Below are 25,594 nucleotides of genomic sequence, written 5' to 3'. Positions count from 1 at the left end.
TTAGGTTAAGCTCCTATATTTAAAATATATAAAATTATTAATAAAAAATCAAATGAACCTTAAATATCTTTAGTAGTAAGCATTCTATAACCACCAAAAATAATTTAATGGGAGTCGCTGATTTAAGAAGGAAATAATTAATTTTTTAAATAAGACATAAAAAATAAATTAAAATAATAATAAAAAAATAAAAAATGCAAAGATAATTATATTATATTTTATTAATAAATAATAAATTAATTAATAATCAATAATAAAAATGTAAATAAAAAAAATTTAAATAAATAAATAAATAAATATTAAATAAATAAATAAATAAATAAATAAAAGAATATAAAAATAAATAAATTATATTATAATTTTATAAATAAATAAATAATATTTTATATTATAAATAAATTAATATATTATATATAAATATTTTTTTAAAAAATTTCATTTTTTTATCTCATAAAATATATAATAATTTTATAATTATTTTAAAATTTTTAATTTAAGTATTTTTATAATTTTTAATTATATTTTATTTTTTTAATATATATAAAAAATTAATAATTTATATATTTTTTTTTATTTTTTATTTATTTTATTAATATATTTAATTACTAATTTTTTATTTATAATTTTTTATTATTTATTTATAAATAATTATATTTTTATATAACTTACAATTTTTTTTTTCTTTTTCTAGAATTAATTTTTTAATTTATTTTAATTTATACATAATATATGATAATATCTTATTCGTTTCATGCTATAAATTATAACTTTTTATTTTTATTTTTATTTTTTATAATTTTTTATTTATTATACTTATCTTTATTTTAATATATTGTCTTAATAATAATAACTAAATTAAAAAAGCTGAATAAATATTTTGTTTTGATAAATAAATATTAAAATAATATCTAATTATTTATTTCATAATATTATTAGCTATTTCTTATTAATTTATTATTTTATACGTTATTATTTTTTTAATATAATGAAAATATTCTATAAATCTTCTTGTTTTTTTTAAAAAAAAAAATAATTTTATTTTAAATAAAAAAGAATAACTTAATTTAAATCCTTATTTATTAAGATTTTACTTATTCTCAATTTTTTTTTCAAAAAATTTATTATCTTATTAATAAAGTTAAGTAAAAGCTTCTATTTAAAAATATTAAATTTGTAATATAAAAAGAAAATAATATATTAAAATAGAATTTAATAATTAATATATCAATTTAATAATTTATCTTAATTATGATATTTAATGGATAGTTTTATTTAATAGTAAATATATCTAACTATTTTTTTTTTTTCATATTGTATAAATTCTGATGGCAAAAATTATTAATGATTTAGATATTTATATTTATCAGAGCCATTTCTATATTTTTAATTTTATACTTAATTATTTTATCTTAATTTAAAATAAGTGCTATTATTGAAATAAATATATGTTTTTAGAATTCAATAATGTTTTTAAAATATCAATTTAAAATTAAAATCCCAATCTTTTATTAATTTCTTATAATTTTAAACATTTTTTAAGAAAAATAAATAATTTATAAATATTTGAATTAAGTGAAAAAAATAAAAGCAAAAATTAGAAATATATATGTCATAATAATTGAAATATTTAAAATATCTATTACACATTTTTTATTATAAGATTCCACAAACTATGTAATTAAAGTCTCATCTTTTGAGTACTTTTTTAAACAAAAATTTTAATTGCTAATTTATCTAAAAAGTGTTTATTTTTCTTAATAAAAGTTAACCTTAATTAATGAGAACTTACTGTTTATAAATATATATTTTTTTTAGAAAAAAAAAAAATTATAATAAGATTTTGAATTTATATATATTTATTTCAAATAATAAAAGATGTGAGTTTTGAAGATTTTAAAAGTTTTTATATTTTTTTCATATAAAATAAAAAATAAATAGAGTGTATTTTATAAATATTTTTTAATAGTTGAATAAATTCAAATATTTAATTGATTTTAAAATAAAAACTAAAAAAATGGAAACAAAATATTTCTTAAATATTTTAATGCTAATAATTTAGTTAAAGCAATTTTTTTTTTTTTCAGTTTCAGAGTTAATACTAAAATAATAATTATTTAATTTTTTTATTATTATTATCTAAAAGAATTATAGAAATTCCATTGTCATGTTCTATCCCAAATTGCACAAAATGTGATGATTCTTAATCTTGCTAAAGATGCTAATTAGGTTACTTTCTATATAAAGTTCCTGTAGAGTTTGATAAAGACGAGGGAATTAAAAAAGACTAATATGTATGTGTAGAATGGTAAATACTTAAACAACTAATTATAATTTTTAATCAAAAATACAAATAAAAATTATTTAAAACAAATATATATATATATAAAAAAGTCCATCTTATAAAACTAGCGGCGAAGCTTTTAATGTAGCGAGCTTTAATTTTATTCCATGTGCTGATTGTGTAGATAATCCTCATAAATGGTCTTTTTAAATATATATAAATATTTTTAAATTAATATATTATTGGATTTGATAATTTAGGACAAATAAACGAATTTGTAGTTACTAATACATTAAGCCTGGAAATCCAGCTATAATTACAGATGAAGATATCTTTATGAAAAACTAATTAAAAAATGAAAAATTATTTTATATAGTTTTATCTGATGGAGTTTATAAAACTTAAATATGTGATGGATGTAAAGACTTTTGTGGAGGCGAAATTTCTGTTAAAGATTGTAATATAGTTTAAGGTGTTTCTAATGAAAATATATAATAAGCTATAATTTGCTAATCAGGATTTTATTTTGACTAAGAAAAAAAAAAATGTACCAAGTGCACATAGTCAGGATGTAAAAAGTAAATAAATAAAAGATTATTATTTTAAAAATATTTTTATTAAAATCAATTTATTTATTTTTTAATCAACTAATTTAAATTTAAAAAATATTTTGAAATTAAAAAAATTATTTTTAATCTATTATTATAATAAAAAACATTATAAATATTTTTTTTTTTAAATGAATAAATTATTTATTTAAGATGTATTTCAATGAATAATTAATTAATGTGTGTTGTTTGTGAAGATGGATATGCTTTAAATAAAGAATAATATTGTATTTAGTGCAGTGATGTTATAACTAATTGTAGTAAATGTTTTTATGGTGATGATCTTGGTAAAAACTATTCAAGCGATCCGCGTGCATTTTAATAAATAGTAAATAACGGAACAATTTCGCTTAGATGTAAATATTGTTAAAAGACAGAAACAATATAGTAATTTATTATAAACTTTTAATTAAAAGATAAAATATAAAAATTAATAGAATTTAAGGATAAAATGCATCTCGTGTAAGGTTTGAAGTTATGATGATTCCAAGTTTGGATTTGAAAAGCTGTGTTGATTGCCCTATAAACTGTCAGCGTTGTGATTATAGTAGAGTTGATTAAGGAAATGAAATACATACACTAAATCCTCGGGTAATTTCAGATGTTACTGAATAATAAAACTATAATTTAAGATGTAGATCATGTTTAGGTGGACCTAGTAACTTTATAAACTATAATGGATAATGTGAAACTTGTGATATACCTCATTGCAAATTATGTGTATATGGAAAACTTGATGATTCAAATAAAAATAATTGGTTTTATACACTCAGTGTTTTTAACTTTGCTATAAAAGATTTTCCATTGAGTTCTTCTGTACCTGCAGGTGTTACTAAATATTGTGGAATTTGTTAAAACGGATATTAAAGAGATTCAAGTGGAAACTGTAAATCAAACAAAAAATATACAATTATATTAAATTTATATCTAATATAGGTGTAATTTAGACAATTAGTAATTGTGTTTTTGCTGATTAAGGAAAATGTATAATTTGTACTGATGGATGGGTTGCGATGTAGAATGGAAGTTGTTCAAGTAATGTTAGATCTGATGATAAGATTACCAATTGTGGGCAGTATTATATGGCCTAAGGATCTAGCATTAATACTCCATGTTTAACTTGCATAAATTATTAAAGTTAAAATGGGAATTTTGTAATGACAAGCAATGGATATGCTGATTATGTGAAGAAAGAATGTTCTAGCTGTGATAATATAGGAAGTTGTAGTGAATGTTCATAATGGAATTGGAGATTTCTTGTAGATGAATATTTAATATTAACATAACCTTAATTTGATTCAAGTATTTATATTACTTGTTTATATTGCTTTTTTATTTTAATTTTTTTTAAAATACTCAATTAAAAAAAAAGAAACTATTTTTAAGCCTTTTTTTTTTATGTTGATTTAGTTTAAAAAAAAAAACTTAAATATTAAAAAACAATACGAACAAATATAATATTTTGAAAATTCCTTTTTTAAATTAAAAAATAAATATAAATAGATTAATAAAAATAATATACAGATGATCTAGACTTATAAGAAACTGCATGGTGTAAAATTTGTCCTCCTCCAGCTAAATAAAATCCATGGACAGGTATATTTTTTTAATAAAAAATATTAATTTTATTTTATTTTTTTTCGAAAAAAATTAAAAAGGTGTTTGCTATAACTGTATTTAATCATGTGCTGAATGTACTATGAAATTAGGGTATCCAGCATGTTAGAAATGTACTATGACATAAACAATTACCAGTGGATTGAATGTTCGCTCATCTTAAAGTTTATCTACATATGGATGTGTTTATGTAATTAATATTTGTTTGAAAAAAATTAATATAAAAATTATAGTGTTCCGATTACGAAAAAAGTTGTATTGATAAAAGTGATATTGAAAAATAATAAGATAATCCATTTTATTATAATTCTTAAAGATTCAAAAACAAAACTAATTGGGTAAAAGCAAATTAATGTAGATAAATTAGTGGAGATATCGAATTATAAGTAAATTAATATGCCTCAAAAAATGTTTATTACAATTCTGAAACATAAAAATGTGTAATATGTTCAAGTGCTAACGGATGTATTAAAAAGTAAATAGTTATAAATATATATACCAAAAGTTCATTTAAATTAATTATATAAAACAAGACTTACTATTCCTTATTTTTTTGATTGTTAACTTTATGAACCTATTGATATATCTACATATTTTACTAATAATGGATTAGGATCACCTACTTTTACTGGATATAATGTTTTTTCAATAAAAAGATTTTCTAATTAGGGAAAAAATATAAATATTAATTTAAGAGATGTGTTAGAGAAAGATGATAAATTTTTAAAATATGCCTAAGAAGGTGTTGAAGAAGTAATTTTTAATATAATTTTTGTTAATACATAAAAATCAGCATCAGTATTAAACTCATGTTCTGTAAATTTCTAATTAACTTTCTTAACAGAAGTAAAAGCGATGATTCCTTCACTTTTGTCAGCAAGTGCAATAGTTACAAGCATGAAGGATAAAGATTTAAGTTCAATAGGCAATAATAATATTTAAATTTATATAAAGAACTAAATTATTTTTGATTCTTTTACTAAAGTTACCTTTAATAATGTTAATATATCTCCTCTTTTTGATTTTGATAATAATGCTGATAAAATTCCTTTTAAAATAGTAATTTAGAATGCTTTATTACCTATTACGGTAGAATTCATAAACTGCAAAATATAGAATAATATACTCAATTTAATGGATTAATATATTGATTATTAAAATACAAGTGTAAACACATACTTTTAATTAATAACTGAAAATTTATAAGCATTAACTCTAACCAATTTTGTATTGTCATAAACGTATTATCCGTAAGAAGTAAATTTTTTCGTAGAAGGATCTAAATATAATAAAATGACTTATTAATTATCCAACTGTGAGTTTGTAAATTTAGTATTTAATTAAATAATTGTTTTTTCTTTGAATAATCCTGAATCTTCAATTTTAATTAACACTATAAAGCTTAAGCAAATAATTTTTGAGACAAGTTCTTTTATTGCTGAGAAGGAAAATCTATCATACTCACTTCTAAGAATAGATTTAAACTTTGCTGATTTCATAAATTTGACTTTGATAGATTCGTATATTGTAAATGTTAAAAATGTCGTCAGATTTAAAGCATCAACATGGGTTTTTGGTGCTCCGTTTTCTGCGAAATCAGTTAATGTAGAAACTGCAGTATTCTAAACTAATTTATTATCTTTATAAGGACTTGATTGTGTTAAAGTTCCCGGATCTTCAGATGCTATATTGATTGAAAAAAATACTCTTTTCAAAACCCCTCCTTTTTCACTTTTAATTACTGAAGTTTATTAGATTTCTCATAGATATACTAATGTGAAAATTTCTTCGGTTAATTGCGAATTAACTAAAAATAAAGATGATATTATTTAAGTAAATGTTTGTTTATTTGATTTATAAGCACCATAAAATAATAATAATTATTTATTAAATATTTTTTTTAATATAGTTTTAGTTTAAAATGTATTTACTATTTAACCTAATTTATAAACTAATTGGAAATTGATGGATTTTAAATAAATTAATGAAATAAATATCACTAGTTTCAAACTTTATTCTAATTTTCTATTATAAGGAATATAGATATATAATCCAAAATCTTTAATAATAGATAATTTTGATTGTGGAAATGAAACCTCTAATATATTTTCAATATATAAAACGTATACAGATGCTACTAATCCTGAATTTAATAAATATATAAATGGATTTTGTTTGTAAATTTACTATTGTTAACAAAAAATTTAATTGAATAATTTAAAACTTTCTAATTATATAGGAAGTGATTAATCTGCTTATTATATAGAATGTAATGCTTAAATTAAAGATACGAAAAATCCTAATGCATAAATTATTGAAGTTAGTAATTTTAGCATTAAAAATTCTTTAATTTTCCTTACGATTCCTGAAGTATTTGTATCTCCTTTGCTTTTTTTATCCTTATATAGTTTCGAAATTACTATAGATGGCATAATAATAGACAATTCTTCACTTGTAACATTTAATATTCATAAAATGACATTTTCTTCTTCTACAGGGGTTTACTTAAATTCTATAGTATCAAAAATAAATATAAAAAAAGGAACTTTCACATCAACAAATAGCTTAGTAACAGAAAATACACTTTTTATAATATCATCAACTCTTTATTTATAATATTGTACTTTCAAAGATTCTAATATATAGAATTAAAATGAAAATATAGCAACAAAGGGAGGATTTGTGAATGTAAAAAGTGAAACAATAACTTTTGAAGATGTTACAATGACAAACTCAGTAGCAAATTAAGGTGGAGGAATATATATTGAATGTATTTAGGATTGTTATGTTAAAATATTTAAAAATCCACTAACAGATCCAACTTATTTATGTTAATTAAAATCTTTATAAACATCTTCAAATGATAAAGTTTTAGGAGAAGGAGGAGCAATATATATAGATGCTACAAAATCAAAATTAAAATTAGAAGTTATTAATTGTTAATTCGAAAATATATTATCTAGAACTATAGGAGGAGTATTTTTTATAGATCCAAGTAGTCAAAATGTAGAAATAACTATTACTGATTGCACCTTTTAAAATATTTATTCCCCTTAAGGTTCTATAATTTCTGTTTATATGTAAAATGACAAGCATTCAGTTAATTTTTAATCAAATTAGTTTATTTGTAATAATATAAGTTTAATTGAAGACTTTATTTATAAAATTAACACTAGTACAGGTGTCCCTGAGTAAAAACTTTAAAAAGCTTGGAAGAATCATTGTTATATTTTGATTTCTAAAGCGACAGTTGAAACTAAATAAAATACCTTTTAAGGAATTAAATATTAAACTTTGATTTGCTTAAGCGAACTCTCATAATGGAAAGATACTAGTTCTACTATCGACTCTTATGTAGGATTTACTTTTCCTTTTTTTAAATTTTAGTAAATAAAAGCATTAACTTATCAGGGACTATAATTTCAAATATCTCAGAATGTTCAGATTGTAGTACTAAATCTAATTTTTAAAGTTTCTAAACTAAAAGTAGCGAAAATGAAGCTACTTTTTATTCTTACAATGACGATAATATAACCTTCTCTCAAGTTAAAGTTTCCGGTATTGATGTTTTGTCAACCCAAAAAGGTCTATTTTATTTTTAAGAATATCTAGGTGATATAAGTATAAGTAACTCAGAGTTCAAAAATAATATTAGTAATTATAGTACTCTATATTTCGACCTAACATATACTAAAAAAGCAAGGTAATATAGGTAATTAGCTAGGTAGGCTAGTAAAAATATATATATAACTAATTCTTAATTCATTTTAAATAATTCTTTATAAAATGGAGGAGCGATTGCATCAATTAATAGCTATTTAAAATTAAGTCAAGTTGTTTTTTAATAAAATGTCGCTAAAAAATCTGGAGGAGGGGTATATTTTTAAGCTAATGACAATGATTAAAATTCTATTCTTATTCTAGATGGAGTTACTTTTGAATAAAACAAAGCTTCACAAGGTGGTGCATATTTTTTAACTGGAATAGCTCCCACTTATATTTTGAATTCTATTAAATCAAATATTTTCAAAAATAATAAAGCTAGTAGTTATGGTAATAATAATGTTGAATATCCTCGAAAACTCAAAATCATTTGGGACAATAAGGAATACATATATGATGGTTTAATTTATAATGATATTCCTTTGATTGAAAACTTTTCAAGTGGAAACAAGCCAAAAAAATTACTTGTGTAATATTTAGGAGATGATAATTAGTTATATAAAGCTAATAAAAGCGCTTAGTGCACTATTTCATTAAATTATGGAACTACACAAATACCTGAAACAGCATAAGTTTCAGGAGCGACAACTTATTCAGTTAATTATGATGAAACTGCTAATAGTTTTATATTTAACGAAGTTAATTTAAATTTAAGACCTCCCAATACTTTAAAAATAAAATTTACATCAGAACTTATAAAAATTCCAATTTATTTGTAAAACAGTGTATAAAAATACATGGATAAATATGATACATCATATTTTTTTCCTGTTTAAGTAAAAATGAGAGAATGTATTATTGGAGAAACAGTAGAAACTAATGGATCTTGTTATTAGTGTCCTACAAATAAATATTCACTTATTTAATATGCTGAAATATGCCTTAGTTGTCCTAAAATTGGTGTTGATGAATGCCCTGGATTAAATGTAATTGTAGTTTCTTAAGGCTATTGGAGAAGAAATATTACAACAGATTTAATAGAAAATTGCAAAAATCTAGAAGAAAATTGCATCGGAGGTAAAGCCTCTTAATTATGTTATGAAGGACATATTGGGGCACTTTGTGAAGTTTGTGATATTTATGGAGAAATTTGGGATGACCAGTGGGCTATAAGTGGTGAGTACACATGTGGAAAATGTACAGAAATATCAGGAAATAATTGGAAAATAGCAATTATGACTATATGGACATTTATAAGTACTTTTATATCTGTAAAAGGTACAATTAACCTTGTTTAATAAGATATTTGTGTTGATACTCTTGTTAAACTAAAGTTTATTTCTGGAGGAAGATCAAGTAGAATTAAAGATAATATTGGAATTTTAATAAAAATTTTGACAAGTTATTTCTAAATTATTTCTCTTATTTTCACTTTCGGTTTGACCATTCCGTCATTTTTCCAAAGTGCTTCTAATACTGTTGGAAATCCATCAAAATAAATGAGCATGTCAATGGATTGTTTTTTTAAAGAAGTTGCTGGTAATATTCCTATTACTTATTTCAGTCTTATTTGGTAATTGCTTAATCCAATGTTTTTTATTGTTGGAGCTATACTGGGTTATGGAGTTTGTGTTTTAGTTAAAAAAATTAGGCATAATACTGGTTATATTTGGTGTACTTGCATATTTTTGTTCATTACTCTATAACCCTCTATTGTTTCGGCTTTTATCACAGCCTCTTCTTGTAGAGTTATTGCAAAAGAAGAATATATAATGGCTAATGTTTCTTTATTTTGTTATTCTAATGAACATATTTATTATATTCTTGTGCTTGTTTTACCTTGTCTTATTTTTTGTATAATTATTATTCCTTTCTTATTTTTTATAAAGTTGCATAAATATAAATAAAAGGTTTTATTTTATTTTTAAATATATAAAATATTTATTTATATATCTATAGCTTTACAGTGACATTTGGACTAAGTATAAATTTGGATATTTATATATGGAGTATCAATCTCATGCATATTTTTGGGAATTGGTTAAAATTTTATAAAAAATGCTTCTTATAGTTTTTATTAATATTTATGATTCAGATACTAAAGTTAAGGGAGTTTTATGCTTTATGGTTGTTATTACTTATACTATTTTAAGTTCTATTTATGAACCTTATGCTGATAAAGATAATAATAGATTAGATTAAAGTTCTAATTAAGCATGTGCAATAAGTATAATATTAGGGGTATTTTTATATTAAAATTATATTGACTATCTTGTTATTATTGGTTATGTTTCTATTGTCATTGTCAATTTAATTTTCTTGATTGATATTATTTTATGTATTGTAAGAGGATATACTAAAAAATTAGATGATTAAATTTTCAAATAAGCCGAAAAAATTATTCCTAAACTAAATAAAATACCTAAACTATAAATTTATTTTAAGAAAAAAGTATTTTTTCTTTATATTTTAAATTAATATTATTTTAGGTTGCTAGATATATACCTATTAAAAGAGTTTTGCATTTATGGAATTTTGCAAGTATAAAAGTACATTAATGGTTAGAATTAAAAAAAAAAAATTCCTAGTTAAAGTTATTTGAAGAAGATAATTAAAAAAGATAATAAAAAGAAACGTAAAAAAAATAATTATAATTTTACTTTGATATTTTGTTTTTAGAAAATCAGATTTAGATAAGGGAATAAAAAAGTCAAGGTACGCATTATTAAAAAATAAATAGCAAGAGCAAAATAAATAATCTTAAAATCTTATATAAGATATGAATGAAAAGGAAGATCAAAGATTTAGTAACGAATAACAAAATAATATTATTAACCTGGATGATTTTAATATGCTTGCTTAATAAAACTTAACCTAATCTTAAAGTCAAAATATTAGAGATAAATAGTAAACTAATTTCACAGCAACATAATAAAGTAAAATCAAATATAATTTTATAAGCATAATATTTATATATTATTTTTTTCTTAAATAGAACCATATATTATTAAAATAAAGCCTTCTGATATATCTAATAAAAAACATGACTATCAAAATAAAGACAATTTAGAACTAAATGTCTTAGTGGAACAAAAAACCATTTAAGCCTAAAATAGTCCTTAACTATATAGTAAATCAAATGAATTAAATTAAATCATAGATTAGGATAAGATTGAATTATGAAAATATATATTCTGAAGATTAATATATTAAATAATCAAATTATAATTTAAATTAATAATAAGTTTATAATAATTTATAAAAAATTTAAATTTTATTAAAAATATATATCATATAAATAGTGTTATTATGATAAAAATATATATTGCAAAATATTATAACTTTAAATTATTATTAGGTAAAGGAGGATCATCTGGAACATAGTTAGGGTTAATATAATTCCAATAGTTTGCACACTTTAATTAAGTTATTAAATCATTATAATATGATGAACTATCTTAGAGTGTTATTGGCTATACTTTCATACAATCGTAATAATATTTAGGCATTTTATCGTTTGCTTATGGATTTTTAATATAAAAATTATTCCATAACAAGCAATCTTAATTTTGAAAAAAAAAAATATTAAATTTAAATGATGCATCAATACATGCTTAATATTAAACTTAGTCATCTTTATTTTTGCACTAAATTTGTCTTACATGATATTTATCTGAACAATATGTATATTAGAAAATATTAGGAGCATTTTATTCATTACTTAAAACTTTGTGAAGATAAGTAAATGCAATCAACATAATAAATATATTTTTTATAAAACTATACATCTTAAAAATACTATTAGATTTAAATAATAAATTATAATATTTATAAAATATAATAATATAAATAATTTATTTCTAATTATATTTTTTTTAAATATATTTTTAAATGATAATAATATATGTTTTAAATAGTGTAAATATTAAGAAATTATATTATATATTTAATTTATTCTATTTATTATATATATTTTCAAATATATATGTTTCAAAAATAAATACTTAATATTAAATAAAGATATAATTAATAGTTCTAAATTACTTTTAAATAATGAGTATTCAGATTATTACAAAATTTTGACATAAATTTTATGTTTAAAAATTCAATAAAAAATTTTAAATTTATTTTATAATTTGTTTTATATAATTTATTTCTGGTATAATTAATTATATTTAAATCTTTAAATTTTATAAGTTTTTTATATCAAATAAAAAAAAAAAATTCGTAAAATAAATATTTAATAATTTTAAATAAATTATGGGTAGTATTTTATTTTATCCTCTATAAATATTTACAAATTTGTTATAATAAATATTGATATTTATTATTATGACAAATTGAATAATAAATATTTGATATTTTATATTAAAAGGTAATATAATAAATAAAATTATTTTATTATAAAAGCAGTTTTACTTAATTAATTTAAATTATTTCCGAAAAATATTTTTGCTTTAATAAAAAAAAAACTAATATTAAAAAAAAATACTACTCTATCTTTATTTCAAAATCTATATTTAAAATAAAAAAATAAAGAAAATGAGACCAGGCCAAAAAAAACCATTTTAAATAGTAATATAAGAAAAAAAAAATTAACTAAATAAAATATAAATAAAGAAAAAGTAGCAATAAGAAGATATAGATGCTATGATAGCAAATGAACTAAATGTTAATCCATTATTTAATGTAAAAAATAAAAAGTTTTATTTGTAGTATTTTTCAAAAAAAGAAACCCAAACAAAAAGATGAGATGTAATAATAAGCATTTTCCCCTATAAAGCCTTAAATAAAAATACGCAAAAATTTAAATAAAGATTCACCTTTTTAAGAAAGTGAAGAATTTTAGTAATCATAAAATTTACCAGAAAATAATTCTAATTTTATATTTAAACCATAAAAAATTAATGTAAAACGAGTTACAAAAAACACAGATGAAGATAAATAATAATATTAATAATAAGAAGAATAAAAGAGTATATAAGAAAAACAACAAGAAAAGACAAAAGAGTTTCCTATTTTTAAATTCAAGCCAAATTTTTAAAAATGTAAAAAAATAAAAATTTAAAGAATTATAATATAAAAAAAAAGAAAAAGAATAAATAATATAATAAAATGTAGATGATTTAATAGAATAATAATTAAATTAAAAAAATAATTAAGAATAGGAATTTTAAAAATAAGAAGAACTGGAATTATTAAAAAAACCCGACTTAGCAGGTAGAAAAACTCCTTTTAAGACTAATCGAAAATAATTAATTAGTAATTAAGATATAAATTAAATAATATAATAGCCATAGATATAGCCAAATCAAGGAAAAATGATAAACATTCACAAGAAAATTATTAAATAATAAAATCCAAATATCAACTATTAACCTGGTTTGAAAAATAGTTCTTAAAAGTAAACTGCTTATAATGATTCTGATGAATATTAAGAAGATTTCGATGATTATGAGGAAGAAAAACCAACTTAAGAAATTTTGAAGCCTAAATTGCCTTAAACAGTAAAAGGAGAAATTGATTGGTAAAAGCAAGAAATGCTGAAAAGAAAGGAAGAAGAAGCAAAGAAAAAAAAAGAAGAGGAAGAATAACAAGAAAAATTTAGATAAGAAGAAATTTTAAGATAAGAAAAACTTGATAAATATATGAGAGATAATCCTGATAAATAGCCTCCAAAATAAAAAAAAAACTAAGTAATCAATGAATAAAAGTAAAAAGTTATTTCTAATTTAAAGGAAGAAGAGGAAGAATATAAAGAAGTAATGTCTAAAAATAATTAAAATAAAAATAAAAATTAAGATTAAGATTAAGATTAAGATTTTTAAAAGGCTTAATAATAAATATAAATATAATAATAATAATAATTCGAATATAAATAATATAATTATGACGAAAATTAAACTTCTAATTATTCAAATTATTTTGTTAAAGATGTAGAACTAAAACCTAAATATAATCCTAATACTGATTATATTTATAAAGATAATGAAGGAGCTATTTAAGTTAATCTTCAATAAAACGAAAATACGTATTTCCATGTATCTTAAGTTAAAATAGAGTAGTAATAAGAAAGGGTTAAAATGTTGAAAAGCTTAATTCAATTCGAAGTTGAATATTTTGAGACATTATTTGAATTAGAATAAACTAGTAAATTTTTTTAAATAATATTATTAAATATTTATTTCTAATAAAAAAAAAATAGGCCGAATATGAAAATTATGTTAATAAAATTAAAGGAGGATGTATAAGAACTCTGCTGATTAACAGGTGATAATATTATAGATAAAGAAGTATAAACCAATTTATAGTAATCATTATATATATTTTTAATTGTATTTTAATTTATATTAAATAAAAAATAAAAGTGATTAAAATGATTTCTGTAATTAATGCCCAGAGGATTAGACAAGAACTTTTTTAGCGAACAAATAAAATAATAAAAATAATATTTAAAGTAAAAACTCAATTAAGAATTTAGATGATACAACAAAATTAATAGAGTATGATTTTTTTTTGGTTTTAGTTTTAATAAATATTAATTTTTTTTTATATAAAGATTTATAAATAATACTTATTGTATTTTTGAAGAAATATTAAATTTAGATTCTTCAAATAATAAAAAGATATAAGAAAATTAAGAATTAGTATAATATGAAATACCTATGATATTAAAAAATATGAAATAGATAGTGATATAAAATATACTTAGTTCAGATAATTAGGAATAATATATTGTTTATTAAGGCATTCTTAATAATTAAAAATGTACTTTAATAATACAATATAAAAACTATAAAATTTGCAAATATTTTATAAATTCTAATTTAATTTCTAGCATTTCAATATCAAACAATATTTTAATTGCTGGAACATTTACAGGATCTTTAAATATATGGGATTTAAAAGAAACTGATTTTTTCCATTAAAAATAATATAGTCTATTATATATTATAAATTTTTAAAATAAATAAATAATATATATATTTTTTAGATAATTTCATAAGTTAGGATTTAAATCTAAATAATTGTATACTAAGATTACCTTCTTTCTAAACTGAATTTTTAGCTTGTGTTGTGAATCCTTTTTTAGATGAATATAATAGCGTGGCACATTCTGGAAGTGTAATTAAAATTATTACCAACTAAAGAAAATTCGAAATATATTCTTTAGATTAATTTGGAAAAATTATTTTATGGAATATTATTGAATTAACTAACGAAGAAGCAGAAAGAAATTATGTTGATTTTGGGAAATATTCAAAAATAAAGGTTTTTTATATAAAAAACTATCATATATATTAGTATATTTGATAATTAAATATAGATATCAAGCAATAATTAAATAAATTTATATGATCAATATTAAAATTAAGAAATAACATGTTTCGATTTTTAAACTGATGAAAAGGATGACACGTAAAGTTAAATTTTTAAAAATTAAAAATAAATTTTTTAGGATATATGTTTGTACATCTATAGGATTAATTAAAACAGATAAATTTGGTACAAACAAAGTAAAATACCCAAAATTATATGGAGATAAATATTGTACTTGTTGTAATATTCCAGAAGAATCTAATTTAATCTTTGCTGGATATTTAGATGGATCAGTAAAAATATATATAAAGACTTTTGCTGATCCTTTGCTTGTGATATAAAACTTCTCAAACTTTTAAATAAAATGTATATAGAATAGTTCTAATGATAATAACTTAGATGATATTAATAAATTTTTAGTTAATGATAGTGAGGGTACATTATATTTATTTGATTTATAAGAAAAATAATAGGTTAAAAAAAAAAAAAATATTTTAAAATTAATTATTATAAAAAAAGGAACCTGTATAAATCATTAATGAAATAGCTTAAATTGAAAAATAAATTAAAATAAATAAAAATTTCATTTAAATAAATAAGAATTAAAATATTTTTGAATTATTTGCTGAAGATAATGAAAATAATATTTATTCTTTAAAAAAATAGTATTTTAATGAAAAAAATACAAATAATAAATAACCGTAAATATTGCAAAATAGATTAATTTTAGAATAAAATATAGTATCTTTTTATCACGATACTAACTTTTCAAATAATAGATAAGCAATTTATATTTGAATAAAAGAACATAAAAATTAAATTACATTTTGTTATTTTTTTTAATATAATATTTTTTGTTAAAATTTATAAATATATTAAATATACAATTTAAATATCTTTTTTTTTTTTATGGATTAAATAGAAATAAATTCATAATTAATGCTTTTTATTTTTTAAATAAAAAATTATATTAAAATAAAATTAATGTTTAATTTCTATTTATAAAAAAATATAATATTAAAACAAAATTTAATAACAAAAAATAATGGCAAACGGAGTATCAACTGAATGGGATGACATTTAAAGAAAATTAGGAAACTTTGAACAAAAGCCATATGTTGCTTAGTAATGGGAGCTAAATTAATAAGCATAAGAAAAGCTTGAATAATAAGAGAAATAAATTTAAAAAGATGATTTATCAGATTTAGAAAATGAATTTGAAGATGATGATTTTTTTAAAGAATATTAATAAAAAAGAATGAAAGAAATGTAAGAAATAGCTTAAAAGCCACATTTTGGTTCAGTATATGAAATTTCTAAAGATTAATATGTTGAACATGTTTCAAATGCGCCGCCTGAATCATGGGTTGTTTTACATATGTATAATGATTCAAATGAAGTAAAAAAAAAAAAAAGATTATTAAAATATATTTTTCAATATTAAAAAAATAGTATTGTTTATTAATAAATTAATATTTTTCACGATTAGCAATAGAATATCCACTTGTAAAGTTTGTAAAAATTGTAGCTACAAAATGTGTTGAAAACTTCCCTGAAAGTAATTGTCCTTGCTTCATTATTTATAAAGGAGGAAAAATGGTAGTTAATTTATAAAGTATTGATAAATTTATTGGAAAAGTAACAAAAGAAAATATAGAAAAGCTACTCCATTAACATAGTGTCATTGTTAATGAAGAATTTAATAATTAAGATGAAGAAATTTAACAATATAAAAGTATGCTTAATAGACCTTTTAAAAATTACGGAGGGGGGTATTTAGACAAAGTTGATGATAGAGAATATGTCTCTAAAAATATTAAAAAGTTAAAAGATTGAATTAAATAATATATTTTTATATATATCATATTTAATGATATTTCTATTAGTATATTTTTATGTGCTTATTTGTAATATTTTATATTCTATATTAATTTTATACCACTTTAAAAATAGCAAAAAAACGAATAATTAATTATGAAAAAATAGCTTTTAGATAATATAAAAATATTTTAATTTTTTTTTTTTTTTTTATTACAAACTAAATAAAAAAAAATGAACTTTTATTTTAAAATAAATTATTATTTAAAAAATAGTATGAATTAAATAAAAGAGAATATTAAAAACATATTTTTTTAAAAAAGATTTAATTAAAAACAAATAAAAAATACAATATTTTTTATATTTATAAATCAATATAAATATATCTTTTTTAATATATATTTAAAAATATTACAGAGATTTATATTTTTTTTTTAATTTAAATACACATCAATTTTATTCGTTATTAGCATTCTTTAAAAAATCATAAGTCATAATAGCATACCATATCATATCATTATCATTGAACTTTCTTTTAACAGATTCATTAACCCAATCTTTAGCGATTAATTATTTAAGTGTTTCATAACAAGATATAGTTGTTATTCCTCTTTCTCTTGAAAATGTTGTGATTCTATGTCCTTTAATATCATGAAATCCTAGATTAAATAAAGCATAATCTTATTTTCTTAATAATTTCAAATGTTTTTTGATTTGGTAAAGTAGGATTTGTCTTTGAAAATACTTTAAGACTCTAAACTTTAAATCAATAGAATAATTTGAATACTCATATTTTTTCTTCGCACTTAGTTTATTAATAATCCAAACTGGAATATTATAAGATAATTAAATAAATTTAGATAGAATAAATGTTCCAGCTATATATTCCATTCCTAAAAAGTTACATATTTCAATAAGTTATTTAACATCCAATTTTTTATAATCTAATCCTTTTTCTTCGAATTATTTATAGTTCGTAAAAAACGCCTTTTTATAAGTATCTATATTTGTAAAATCACTTTAATATGCTTGACAATTCATAACTAAATGATTTTTTAATAATAATACTAGGTCTATATGTGATTATGCTTATTTGTCTTCTTTTTATTGAATTTATTATTCATATGTGTAATCAAAAGTAAATTAGGAAGGCATTGCATTAGGAAAAAATATCAAGTATAAGGGTAATAGTAATTCTGCTGCAGGAATTATTACAAATAATGAAAAAGGAATGATTTTAAACAAATCAGATTTTATCTGTTATGCTTCACGTATTTCGTATCCTGTATATTAATCTTTCCTCTTTTATTGTTTTAAGGCTAATATCCATTTAATATCTGAAAATGTATCACGCGTTCCTTCTATTAATAAAAGAACAAATTCCTTGAAAAATGCCTTGAATTTGCTTAGATTTTTCTTTTATTCATGTAGTTCTTTTGTTGATATTATTTAGTATTAAATAGAATTAGTTAAGATTTTAAAGGATGATTTTTAATTATAATTTACTCCATTAAATGATATCATATTTAATTTAATTTTTAAATTATTATTGGTAGATTTTTAAATCACATTTGTTATATTTTTAATATTTCTTCTTAAAAACATTTATTTTTTATTTATTTATTTTTATTATTATAATTGTTTTTTATTTTATTTTTTAATAATTATTAATTAAAATATTTTTATATTTATCTTATTTTTTTATTTATTTATTTTCTTTAAGGTTTCTTTCTATAATTGGTTGCTTTAAATATTATATATCTTTTTTTTTTTTTAAAAAAAAAAGACTTAATCAAAAAATAATAAGACCAGACCATTTATTATTTTTGTTTTGTTTTGTTTTTTGATTGTATATATGAAAAAAAAAGAAAGAAAGAAAGAAAAAATAATATGAATAAATAATAAAAAAATTATATATTTATTAAAATATTAAATTATAATTTAGTAAAATTAAAACAATATATTTAAAAATAATAAAATCTTAAAATATATATAACTCAACTTTAATTTTTAAAAATGTTAAATTTGTTTTATGAACTTATTAAAGCTCAAAATGATTAAAAATCTTATTTAGATTGTTTGTATATTCCTGAAATATTTATTTTAGATGAACTTTAATAATTTTAATGGTATTTTCGCTCAAAGCATTGCGGTCGGATCTTAAAAAAGCGTCATGAAAATTCATCAGATGAACAAATAATTCTTCATTTATTAAAGAACTAATTAATATTAACATAATGTATATTAAATAATGAAAATAAGTTAGAAATTAAACATATTTAAAATGAGAATGAAATAAGAAAATATTTTTAAGAAAAAGTTTATTTGAAACAGGGTTATTACTATTACTTATAAACCTTTATAAAAAGTGATGAAAATGATTATTTTTAAATTCTTTATAATGAAAATTACATTAAAATAGAAAGATATAAAAGTATAATGAAAGAATAAAATAATTACACGTCATTAATAAGTTTCGAAGGTCCATAAATGCTTTATGTTATGGAAAAAGTAACAGAAAATACAGCAAATCATTTAAAATATATAACGAAAAGAATTATTGAATAATTAGAATTTACTTAATCATGTAAAGTAAAATAAGCATTACTTTATTTTAAAAAAGCTGGAAGTCACTATTATTTAATTAATTGTAATTAAATATAGTTTGATAAGCCTAAAAATATACTTCCATATTCATTTTGTTATGAGTTTGTGATTCCTCATTATATAAAAAATAATTTTAATTAAATAGTTAATATTAAAAAAAAATATATATATGTTATGTTTGTGGTAATGAAACTTCAAATTATAATGAAATAACGAAAAATAAGGTTGAAAAAATATGTTAAAAAAAAGGCATTTTTATAGAAAATATGATTAAATAAAATTATATTTATGATAAATATCAAAATGTTAGAGTTTGTGAAAGTTGTTTTGAAGTTTATTTGTTAATTTCTAAAGAATAAAATTTATAAGAAAATAAATATTACCAAACTTTAAGCAAAAGAAATTCTTAAAATAAATAACTTTAATAAAATGAAAATTTTATTACTAATTATAATAAATTTTATTATACAAATAAAACAATTCACAATTCTGATCATTTAAATTTATAAGCTAATTCTAAAAATAAAATTACTGTAAACTAATAAAAAAAATATAAGTTTAGAATTTAAAGTTCATCTTCTATAAATATCAATAAGAATACAAATATATCTTTGAAAAAAATCGAAAGTTATGATAATAATATTTAAATAACTGAAGAGAAAAATAAAGAAAATACTCAAAAACTATTAAATTTAAGAGCATTAAAGTTTAAATGAAAATAGAAAAAAAATAAAATATTAAAAAATTTAATTTAGCTTTTTTGTATTTATATTTTACTTTTTATTAAATTATGAATAAAATTAAAATCTTTTTTTTTTTAAAAAAAAAAAATGTATAAAAAATTATATATAAGTTCTAAATTTTTAATTAAAAATAAAAAATAAAATTTTTCTTAAATATATATTCAACCACCAGCTCTATTATTAAAGAATCGGGAATTATTATATCAGACAACAAATGAAATATTATAATCTCATGATTTTTTTAAATAATTGAAAACATAATATCCATAAAAAACTCACTTTTCAGCATATGCTGGATTTGATCCAACTGCAGATTCTTTGCATTTAGGGAACTTAGTTTCAATTTTGACTATGGTAAGACTGGCTCTAATTGGAATAAAGCCTATTTTTTTAATTGGAGGAGCCACTGGTTTAATTGGCGATCCTTCAGGAAAGAATTAAGAACGAGAAATGCTAAGTAGAGATTAAGTAACTGAAAATTTAAAAGGAATTGAAGATATTTTAAGAATTTCTGTTGAAAACATATTTAGATTTTTAGAAAAAAATAAAGAAAATTTAGATTTACCTTAATAAATAGATGTAAAATATATAAAAATATATATATAATTAATCTTATTTTATTTTGAATTAACAAATAAAGGGAAGTTTTGAAATAATAAATAATTATGAATTTTATAAAAACATGAATATCATAGATTTTATAAGAGATATAGGAAAATATTTTAGAATGAATACTCTTTTAAATAAAGATACCATAGCTAAAAGATTAGAAACAGACTAAGGAATATCATATACTGAATTTACTTATACATTATTATAAGCATACGATTTTGAAAGACTATTTGTTGATAAAAATTGCGTATTATAGGTTGGAGGAAGTGATTAATGGGGAAATATTACAAGTGGAATAGATCTAATTAGAAGAAAACATAAAAGTGAAGCTTTTGGTATTACTACAAATTTAATTTTGACTTCTTAAGGCAAAAAGTTTGGTAAAAGTGAAGGAAATGCATTATGGATTGACTCTAAAAAAACAAAATATTATGATGTTTATTAATATTTGATTAATACACCAGATTAATAAAGTATTTAATATTTGAAAATGCTTACTTTTCTTCGTTTAGATTAAATACAAGAAGTTTAATATAAAAAAAAATATATTATATGTAATTATTTATTTATAGATTGAAATAAAAATGAAGGAACATCCTGAGAAAAGAATAGCCTAAAATAAATTAGCTGAATAAATAATTGGGATGTTAAGTGGAGGAATGTAGGAAGAAACTACACTAAATGCATAAAAGACTGCCGAGAAATTCTTTTACACAGATTTTAAAGTTTTAGTAAAACATGTTAAAAAATTTTATTTTTAAAAAAATCAAGAAATAACAAAGTGATAAAGAAATAATATTTTTTTTGATTAATTCACTTCTAAATTGTAATTCGAAATTAAAAATTTACAAAAAGTTCAAAACTTTGTAAATTTAATGGTTGAGTTAAATATAATGAAAAGTAAAGCTGAAGTTAGAAGAAATATTAATATGGGTGGTGCTTATGTTAATGGTGAAAAGATAACTATAGAAGAAGCTTAAAACTTATCTTAATTAATTAAAGACAAAGCTTTTTTAAATAAATATTTAGTTATTAGATTTGGTAAGAAAAACTATCATTTAATTGAAATAATATGAAAATATATATAAAATATAAACTCTTTATAAAGTTAATTCATAGGTATATAAATATTTTGTTTTTTGTTATTTTTTATTATTAATCTATTTACTTTATTTATCTTTTAACTAGCATAATTTAATTTTTAAGGTCTTTGTTTTTTTATTTAAAATATTTAAGTATTTTTTTTAATTGTTTGTTTTCTTTTTTTATTAGTTTTTAAGATTTTTCGATTAAATTCATTTCTAATTTCTTTATATAATATTTTTTTCACAATAAATATTATATATACTCTTTTGATTTTTTACTTTAATTTTTTTTATTATTATTTAGAAAAATCTTAAAATACTAAAATATAGACTGAAAATAATTAATTAAAAGGCATAATTTAAAAATATTAAAATTAGTAATGAAAAAAATAAATATTCTAATATATCAAATTTTAAATCCGTTTGATTGAATATATCAATTTACCCAATATTTTATAATTCAATTTAAAAACCATACATATTTTATATTTTTATAAATTATTTTTGTTTTAGAAGTTTTTATATAGTTTAATAATACTAAAATATTCTTAAGGATACACAAAAATATTGATTAACAAAAAGATTATTTTAAAAATAATAATTTTCTTTTAAATTTTAAATATAATAATGTTGTATTATTTTATATATTCGAACAAAAAAATTAATATAATGATTATAGTAAATATTATTAATTCTAATTTCTTAAATTTTTATAAATGTAATTAATTTAAATATTTTAATTATTTTTTTTTAATTTGATTATATAATTATAATATTTTTTTAAAAAAAATAATATAATAAACAAAAAATTAAGAAAAATAAAATGGTTTTAATACATTATAAAAAAACAGAATTCAATTAATTTTTATATGAAGTTACAAATGCAACTCCTATTGAATAACTTATTGAGTAATTAGTAGAAAGTAAAAAAACAAAAATATTACTTAAAAACATTTATATATATTTTATAAATTATAAATAAAAAAGTTAATAACTTAAGAATAATTATAGATAGATTAGCAGTAAGTATTGAAGATTTAGCTACTCATGGAGTAATGAAACCTGAGGAACTTAGAGGATTATCAGAACCCGAAGTTATAAAATAAACTATGTAAAAAATATATCATTTAAATATTAATTAATAATTTAAAATAAATTTAGGGAGACGCTTTCAAATGATAAAAAGAAATATTGTGAACCTCCTGTCCCTAAAAACGGAGAAAGATATAATTAAGATCCTTCTGCATATAGATATGGTTTAATTTTAAATGAGTAAGTAACTAATATGATGATTGAATAGGTTGTATAAGCAAAATAAGCTATATCTAAAGAAAATGTAAATATATTTTTTATATATTGTTAAATAATTAATTATTAAAAATATATTTATTAATCTAACTTTATAGTTTTTATTAAATTATATCTTTTTATATATTTATTTATAAAAAAGGTTGCACTTAAAAAAAACCTTGTAGCTTCGTAATTAAAATAATAAATTGATTTATTAAGAGGTGCAGTAATGATTGCTTATCCTGGATACTATGGCTTACCAGAATGGGAACCAGCTAAACTTATTTTAGAAAACTAATTTTAATTTGAAGGAAGAGAATTTGATGTTGGTGATGTATGAAATATATATTATTTAAAACAAATTATTAATACTAAAAAAATAGTACTTAGAAGCAAAAAATACGTCTTTGTGGTGGGCTGGAAAAGAACTTTTAAGAAGTAAATTATTAAGAGATTATACAGGAAAAAATGAAAAAACCAAAATCATTGCTAAGTTAACTAAAACTGGATCTAGTGCACCAGCAAGAGAACCTATGATAGATTAAGAAACACATAAAAAAATGTTATCTTATTATTACAAAAAACAAGAAGAAAATAAAGTATATAATTATATAATTTTCTATTTAATTGTTATTTAATAATTTTAATAAGTAATTAGAAGAAGATGATGAGGATTAATACATGAATAGCTCATGGGCAAATCCTAAAATTTTAAAAAATTAATTACATGGAGTTTCTGATAGTATTAAATGGAGAACAGGAAAAATTGATTAAAAAAAAATATAGATTAATAAAAATTAAATAAATAATAATATATAATTACTTTATTTAAAAAATTCTAATAGTGAAATATTTAAAATATTATTTTTTGGTTTTTTTGCTTTTGTTTTTTGAAATTTTTAAAAAATATATTAAATTCTTTAATATGGTATGAAAAAAAATAATTAATTTTTAGGGAATTTTAATTAATTATGATATTTTTTTTTATTTTTTTAAATAATAATTATATTTATACCATTAGAATTGTTAAAAAACAATAATAAAGTTTAATTTAAATATAAATTTTTAAAGAAAAATAATAAAATATTTTATTTTAATATTTATTTAAATTAAAAATGCATATAATTTTTTAGTATACAAATAGATTTTAATTCTCCAAGTTAAATATCTAAAAATTAAATAATAAATACATAAATAAATATTTGATTGATAAAATTTATTATATAATTATAAAAAAATTAATTTGAATTTTGATTTTCTATAAAAACAATTATATTTTTTTTATTTATTTATCATTAATAATTATTAAATAATATTTTTTTTTTGATTAAAAAAAATTATTTTAATATATTTTATTATTAAAAAAAAGTAATAAAAATTAAAATAGAGTTAATAAAATATTTTAATAAATGGGCACATGCTGTGGCTATTTAAAATAAGAAAGTAAAACAATACATTCATCATAAACAAAAAATTGTGATAAAAATAAAATTGAATGTACAGAAATGAATAATAGTTTAAGCAATAAAAACATTATAAACGAAGAGGAGAATTAAAGTTAGCAACATAAAAATCTGTTTGGAAATAATTCCATTGAAGGAAAAGATTCATTGATTTAAAACCATGGAACAATAGATATTGATTAAAGTGAAATTTTAACAAAAAAGGACTTTTTTTAAGAAGAAGAGATTGTAATTTAAATAAATAATTAATTTAAATTTATTATTTAATAAATAAAAAGATAAATAAAAAATAAATAGTATATTCGGTTTTTTAAGTTGAAAAAGAAATAAATGACTAAAACAGAGTTAAATAAATTGAATAAATTCAAGAATAAAGTTAAAATAATTAATTAAAAGAAGAATCAATTATAGTAAATAATACATAGCTTGTATAATTAAAAAAATAAGAAAGCTAATTTTAAAATGAAAAAAGCTAATATGATAAACT

The 25,594-nt window shown here is 18.8% G+C and overlaps 5 protein-coding genes across 5 annotated transcripts, besides 27 other annotated features; all 5 read left to right on the top strand. All coding sequences in view use genetic code 6, as the record gives it.

The window, feature by feature from the left end:
• Window positions 1–156: 156 nt before the first annotated feature.
• Window positions 157–194: a microsatellite.
• Window positions 195–220: 26 nt separating this feature from the next.
• Window positions 221–327: a microsatellite.
• Window positions 224–322: a microsatellite.
• Window positions 224–379: a microsatellite.
• Window positions 250–285: a microsatellite.
• Window positions 338–413: a microsatellite.
• Window positions 340–420: a microsatellite.
• Window positions 372–424: a microsatellite.
• Window positions 425–554: 130 nt separating this feature from the next.
• Window positions 555–632: a microsatellite.
• Window positions 555–642: a microsatellite.
• Window positions 555–644: a microsatellite.
• A 136-nt stretch (window positions 645–780) lies between these two features.
• Window positions 781–826: a microsatellite.
• Window positions 827–1,011: 185 nt separating this feature from the next.
• Window positions 1,012–1,058: a microsatellite.
• Window positions 1,012–1,070: a microsatellite.
• Window positions 1,071–1,386: 316 nt separating this feature from the next.
• Window positions 1,387–1,415: a microsatellite.
• A 25-nt stretch (window positions 1,416–1,440) lies between these two features.
• Window positions 1,441–1,483: a microsatellite.
• Window positions 1,484–2,151: 668 nt separating this feature from the next.
• IMG5_166610 (hypothetical protein) lies at window positions 2,152–11,195 on the top strand (the record flags this gene model as incomplete). Its single annotated transcript, XM_004030129.1, has 18 exons — window positions 2,152–2,305; window positions 2,392–2,481; window positions 2,542–2,844; window positions 3,043–3,276; window positions 3,327–3,775; window positions 3,826–4,191; window positions 4,393–4,485; window positions 4,548–4,696; window positions 4,740–4,981; window positions 5,040–5,259; window positions 5,461–5,565; window positions 5,908–6,339; window positions 7,153–7,586; window positions 8,336–10,079; window positions 10,129–10,620; window positions 10,659–10,710; window positions 10,857–10,884; window positions 11,165–11,195. Coding segments are annotated over 18 exons (5,616 nt in total), but the record flags the coding sequence as incomplete, so codon positions are not given.
• Window positions 2,936–2,973: a microsatellite.
• Window positions 11,196–12,015: 820 nt separating the features above from the next.
• Window positions 12,016–12,058: a microsatellite.
• Window positions 12,059–12,134: 76 nt separating this feature from the next.
• Window positions 12,135–12,164: a microsatellite.
• A 1,155-nt stretch (window positions 12,165–13,319) lies between these two features.
• Window positions 13,320–13,374: a microsatellite.
• Window positions 13,375–13,407: 33 nt separating this feature from the next.
• IMG5_166600 (hypothetical protein) lies at window positions 13,408–14,443 on the top strand (the record flags this gene model as incomplete). Its single annotated transcript, XM_004030128.1, has 2 exons — window positions 13,408–13,931; window positions 14,375–14,443. Coding segments are annotated over 2 exons (591 nt in total), but the record flags the coding sequence as incomplete, so codon positions are not given.
• Window positions 13,716–13,772: a microsatellite.
• Window positions 13,765–13,805: a microsatellite.
• Window positions 13,966–13,992: a microsatellite.
• Window positions 14,444–16,524: 2,081 nt separating the features above from the next.
• On the top strand, window positions 16,525–17,359 carry IMG5_166590 (phosducin family protein, putative; the record flags this gene model as incomplete). Its single annotated transcript, XM_004030127.1, has 2 exons — window positions 16,525–16,888; window positions 16,942–17,359. Coding segments are annotated over 2 exons (747 nt in total), but the record flags the coding sequence as incomplete, so codon positions are not given.
• A 1,551-nt stretch (window positions 17,360–18,910) lies between these two features.
• Window positions 18,911–19,022: a microsatellite.
• Window positions 18,911–19,028: a microsatellite.
• Window positions 19,029–20,744: 1,716 nt separating this feature from the next.
• On the top strand, window positions 20,745–21,846 carry IMG5_166580 (tyrosyl-tRNA synthetase, putative; the record flags this gene model as incomplete). The annotated part of the gene is made up of 2 exons (XM_004030126.1): window positions 20,745–21,170; window positions 21,298–21,846. The coding sequence occupies 2 exons, from the start codon at window positions 20,745–20,747 to the stop codon at window positions 21,844–21,846; spliced, it is 975 nt and encodes a 324-aa protein (XP_004030174.1).
• A 316-nt stretch (window positions 21,847–22,162) lies between these two features.
• IMG5_166570 (hypothetical protein) lies at window positions 22,163–24,329 on the top strand (the record flags this gene model as incomplete). The annotated part of the gene is made up of 7 exons (XM_004030125.1): window positions 22,163–22,310; window positions 23,206–23,277; window positions 23,342–23,465; window positions 23,516–23,690; window positions 23,805–23,978; window positions 24,028–24,243; window positions 24,303–24,329. 7 exons carry the CDS (start codon window positions 22,163–22,165, stop codon window positions 24,327–24,329), a joined length of 936 nt encoding a protein of 311 aa, XP_004030173.1.
• Window positions 22,937–23,002: a microsatellite.
• A 1,043-nt stretch (window positions 24,330–25,372) lies between the features above and the next one.
• Window positions 25,373–25,403: a microsatellite.
• Window positions 25,404–25,594: the final 191 nt, after the last annotated feature.

The sequence above is a fragment of the Ichthyophthirius multifiliis genome (assembly GCF_000220395.1).
Source record: "Ichthyophthirius multifiliis unplaced genomic scaffold scaff_1120509251241, whole genome shotgun sequence".
Lineage (NCBI taxonomy): Eukaryota > Ciliophora > Oligohymenophorea > Hymenostomatida > Ichthyophthirius > Ichthyophthirius multifiliis.
This window is presented reverse-complemented; position numbering and strand designations above follow the sequence as displayed.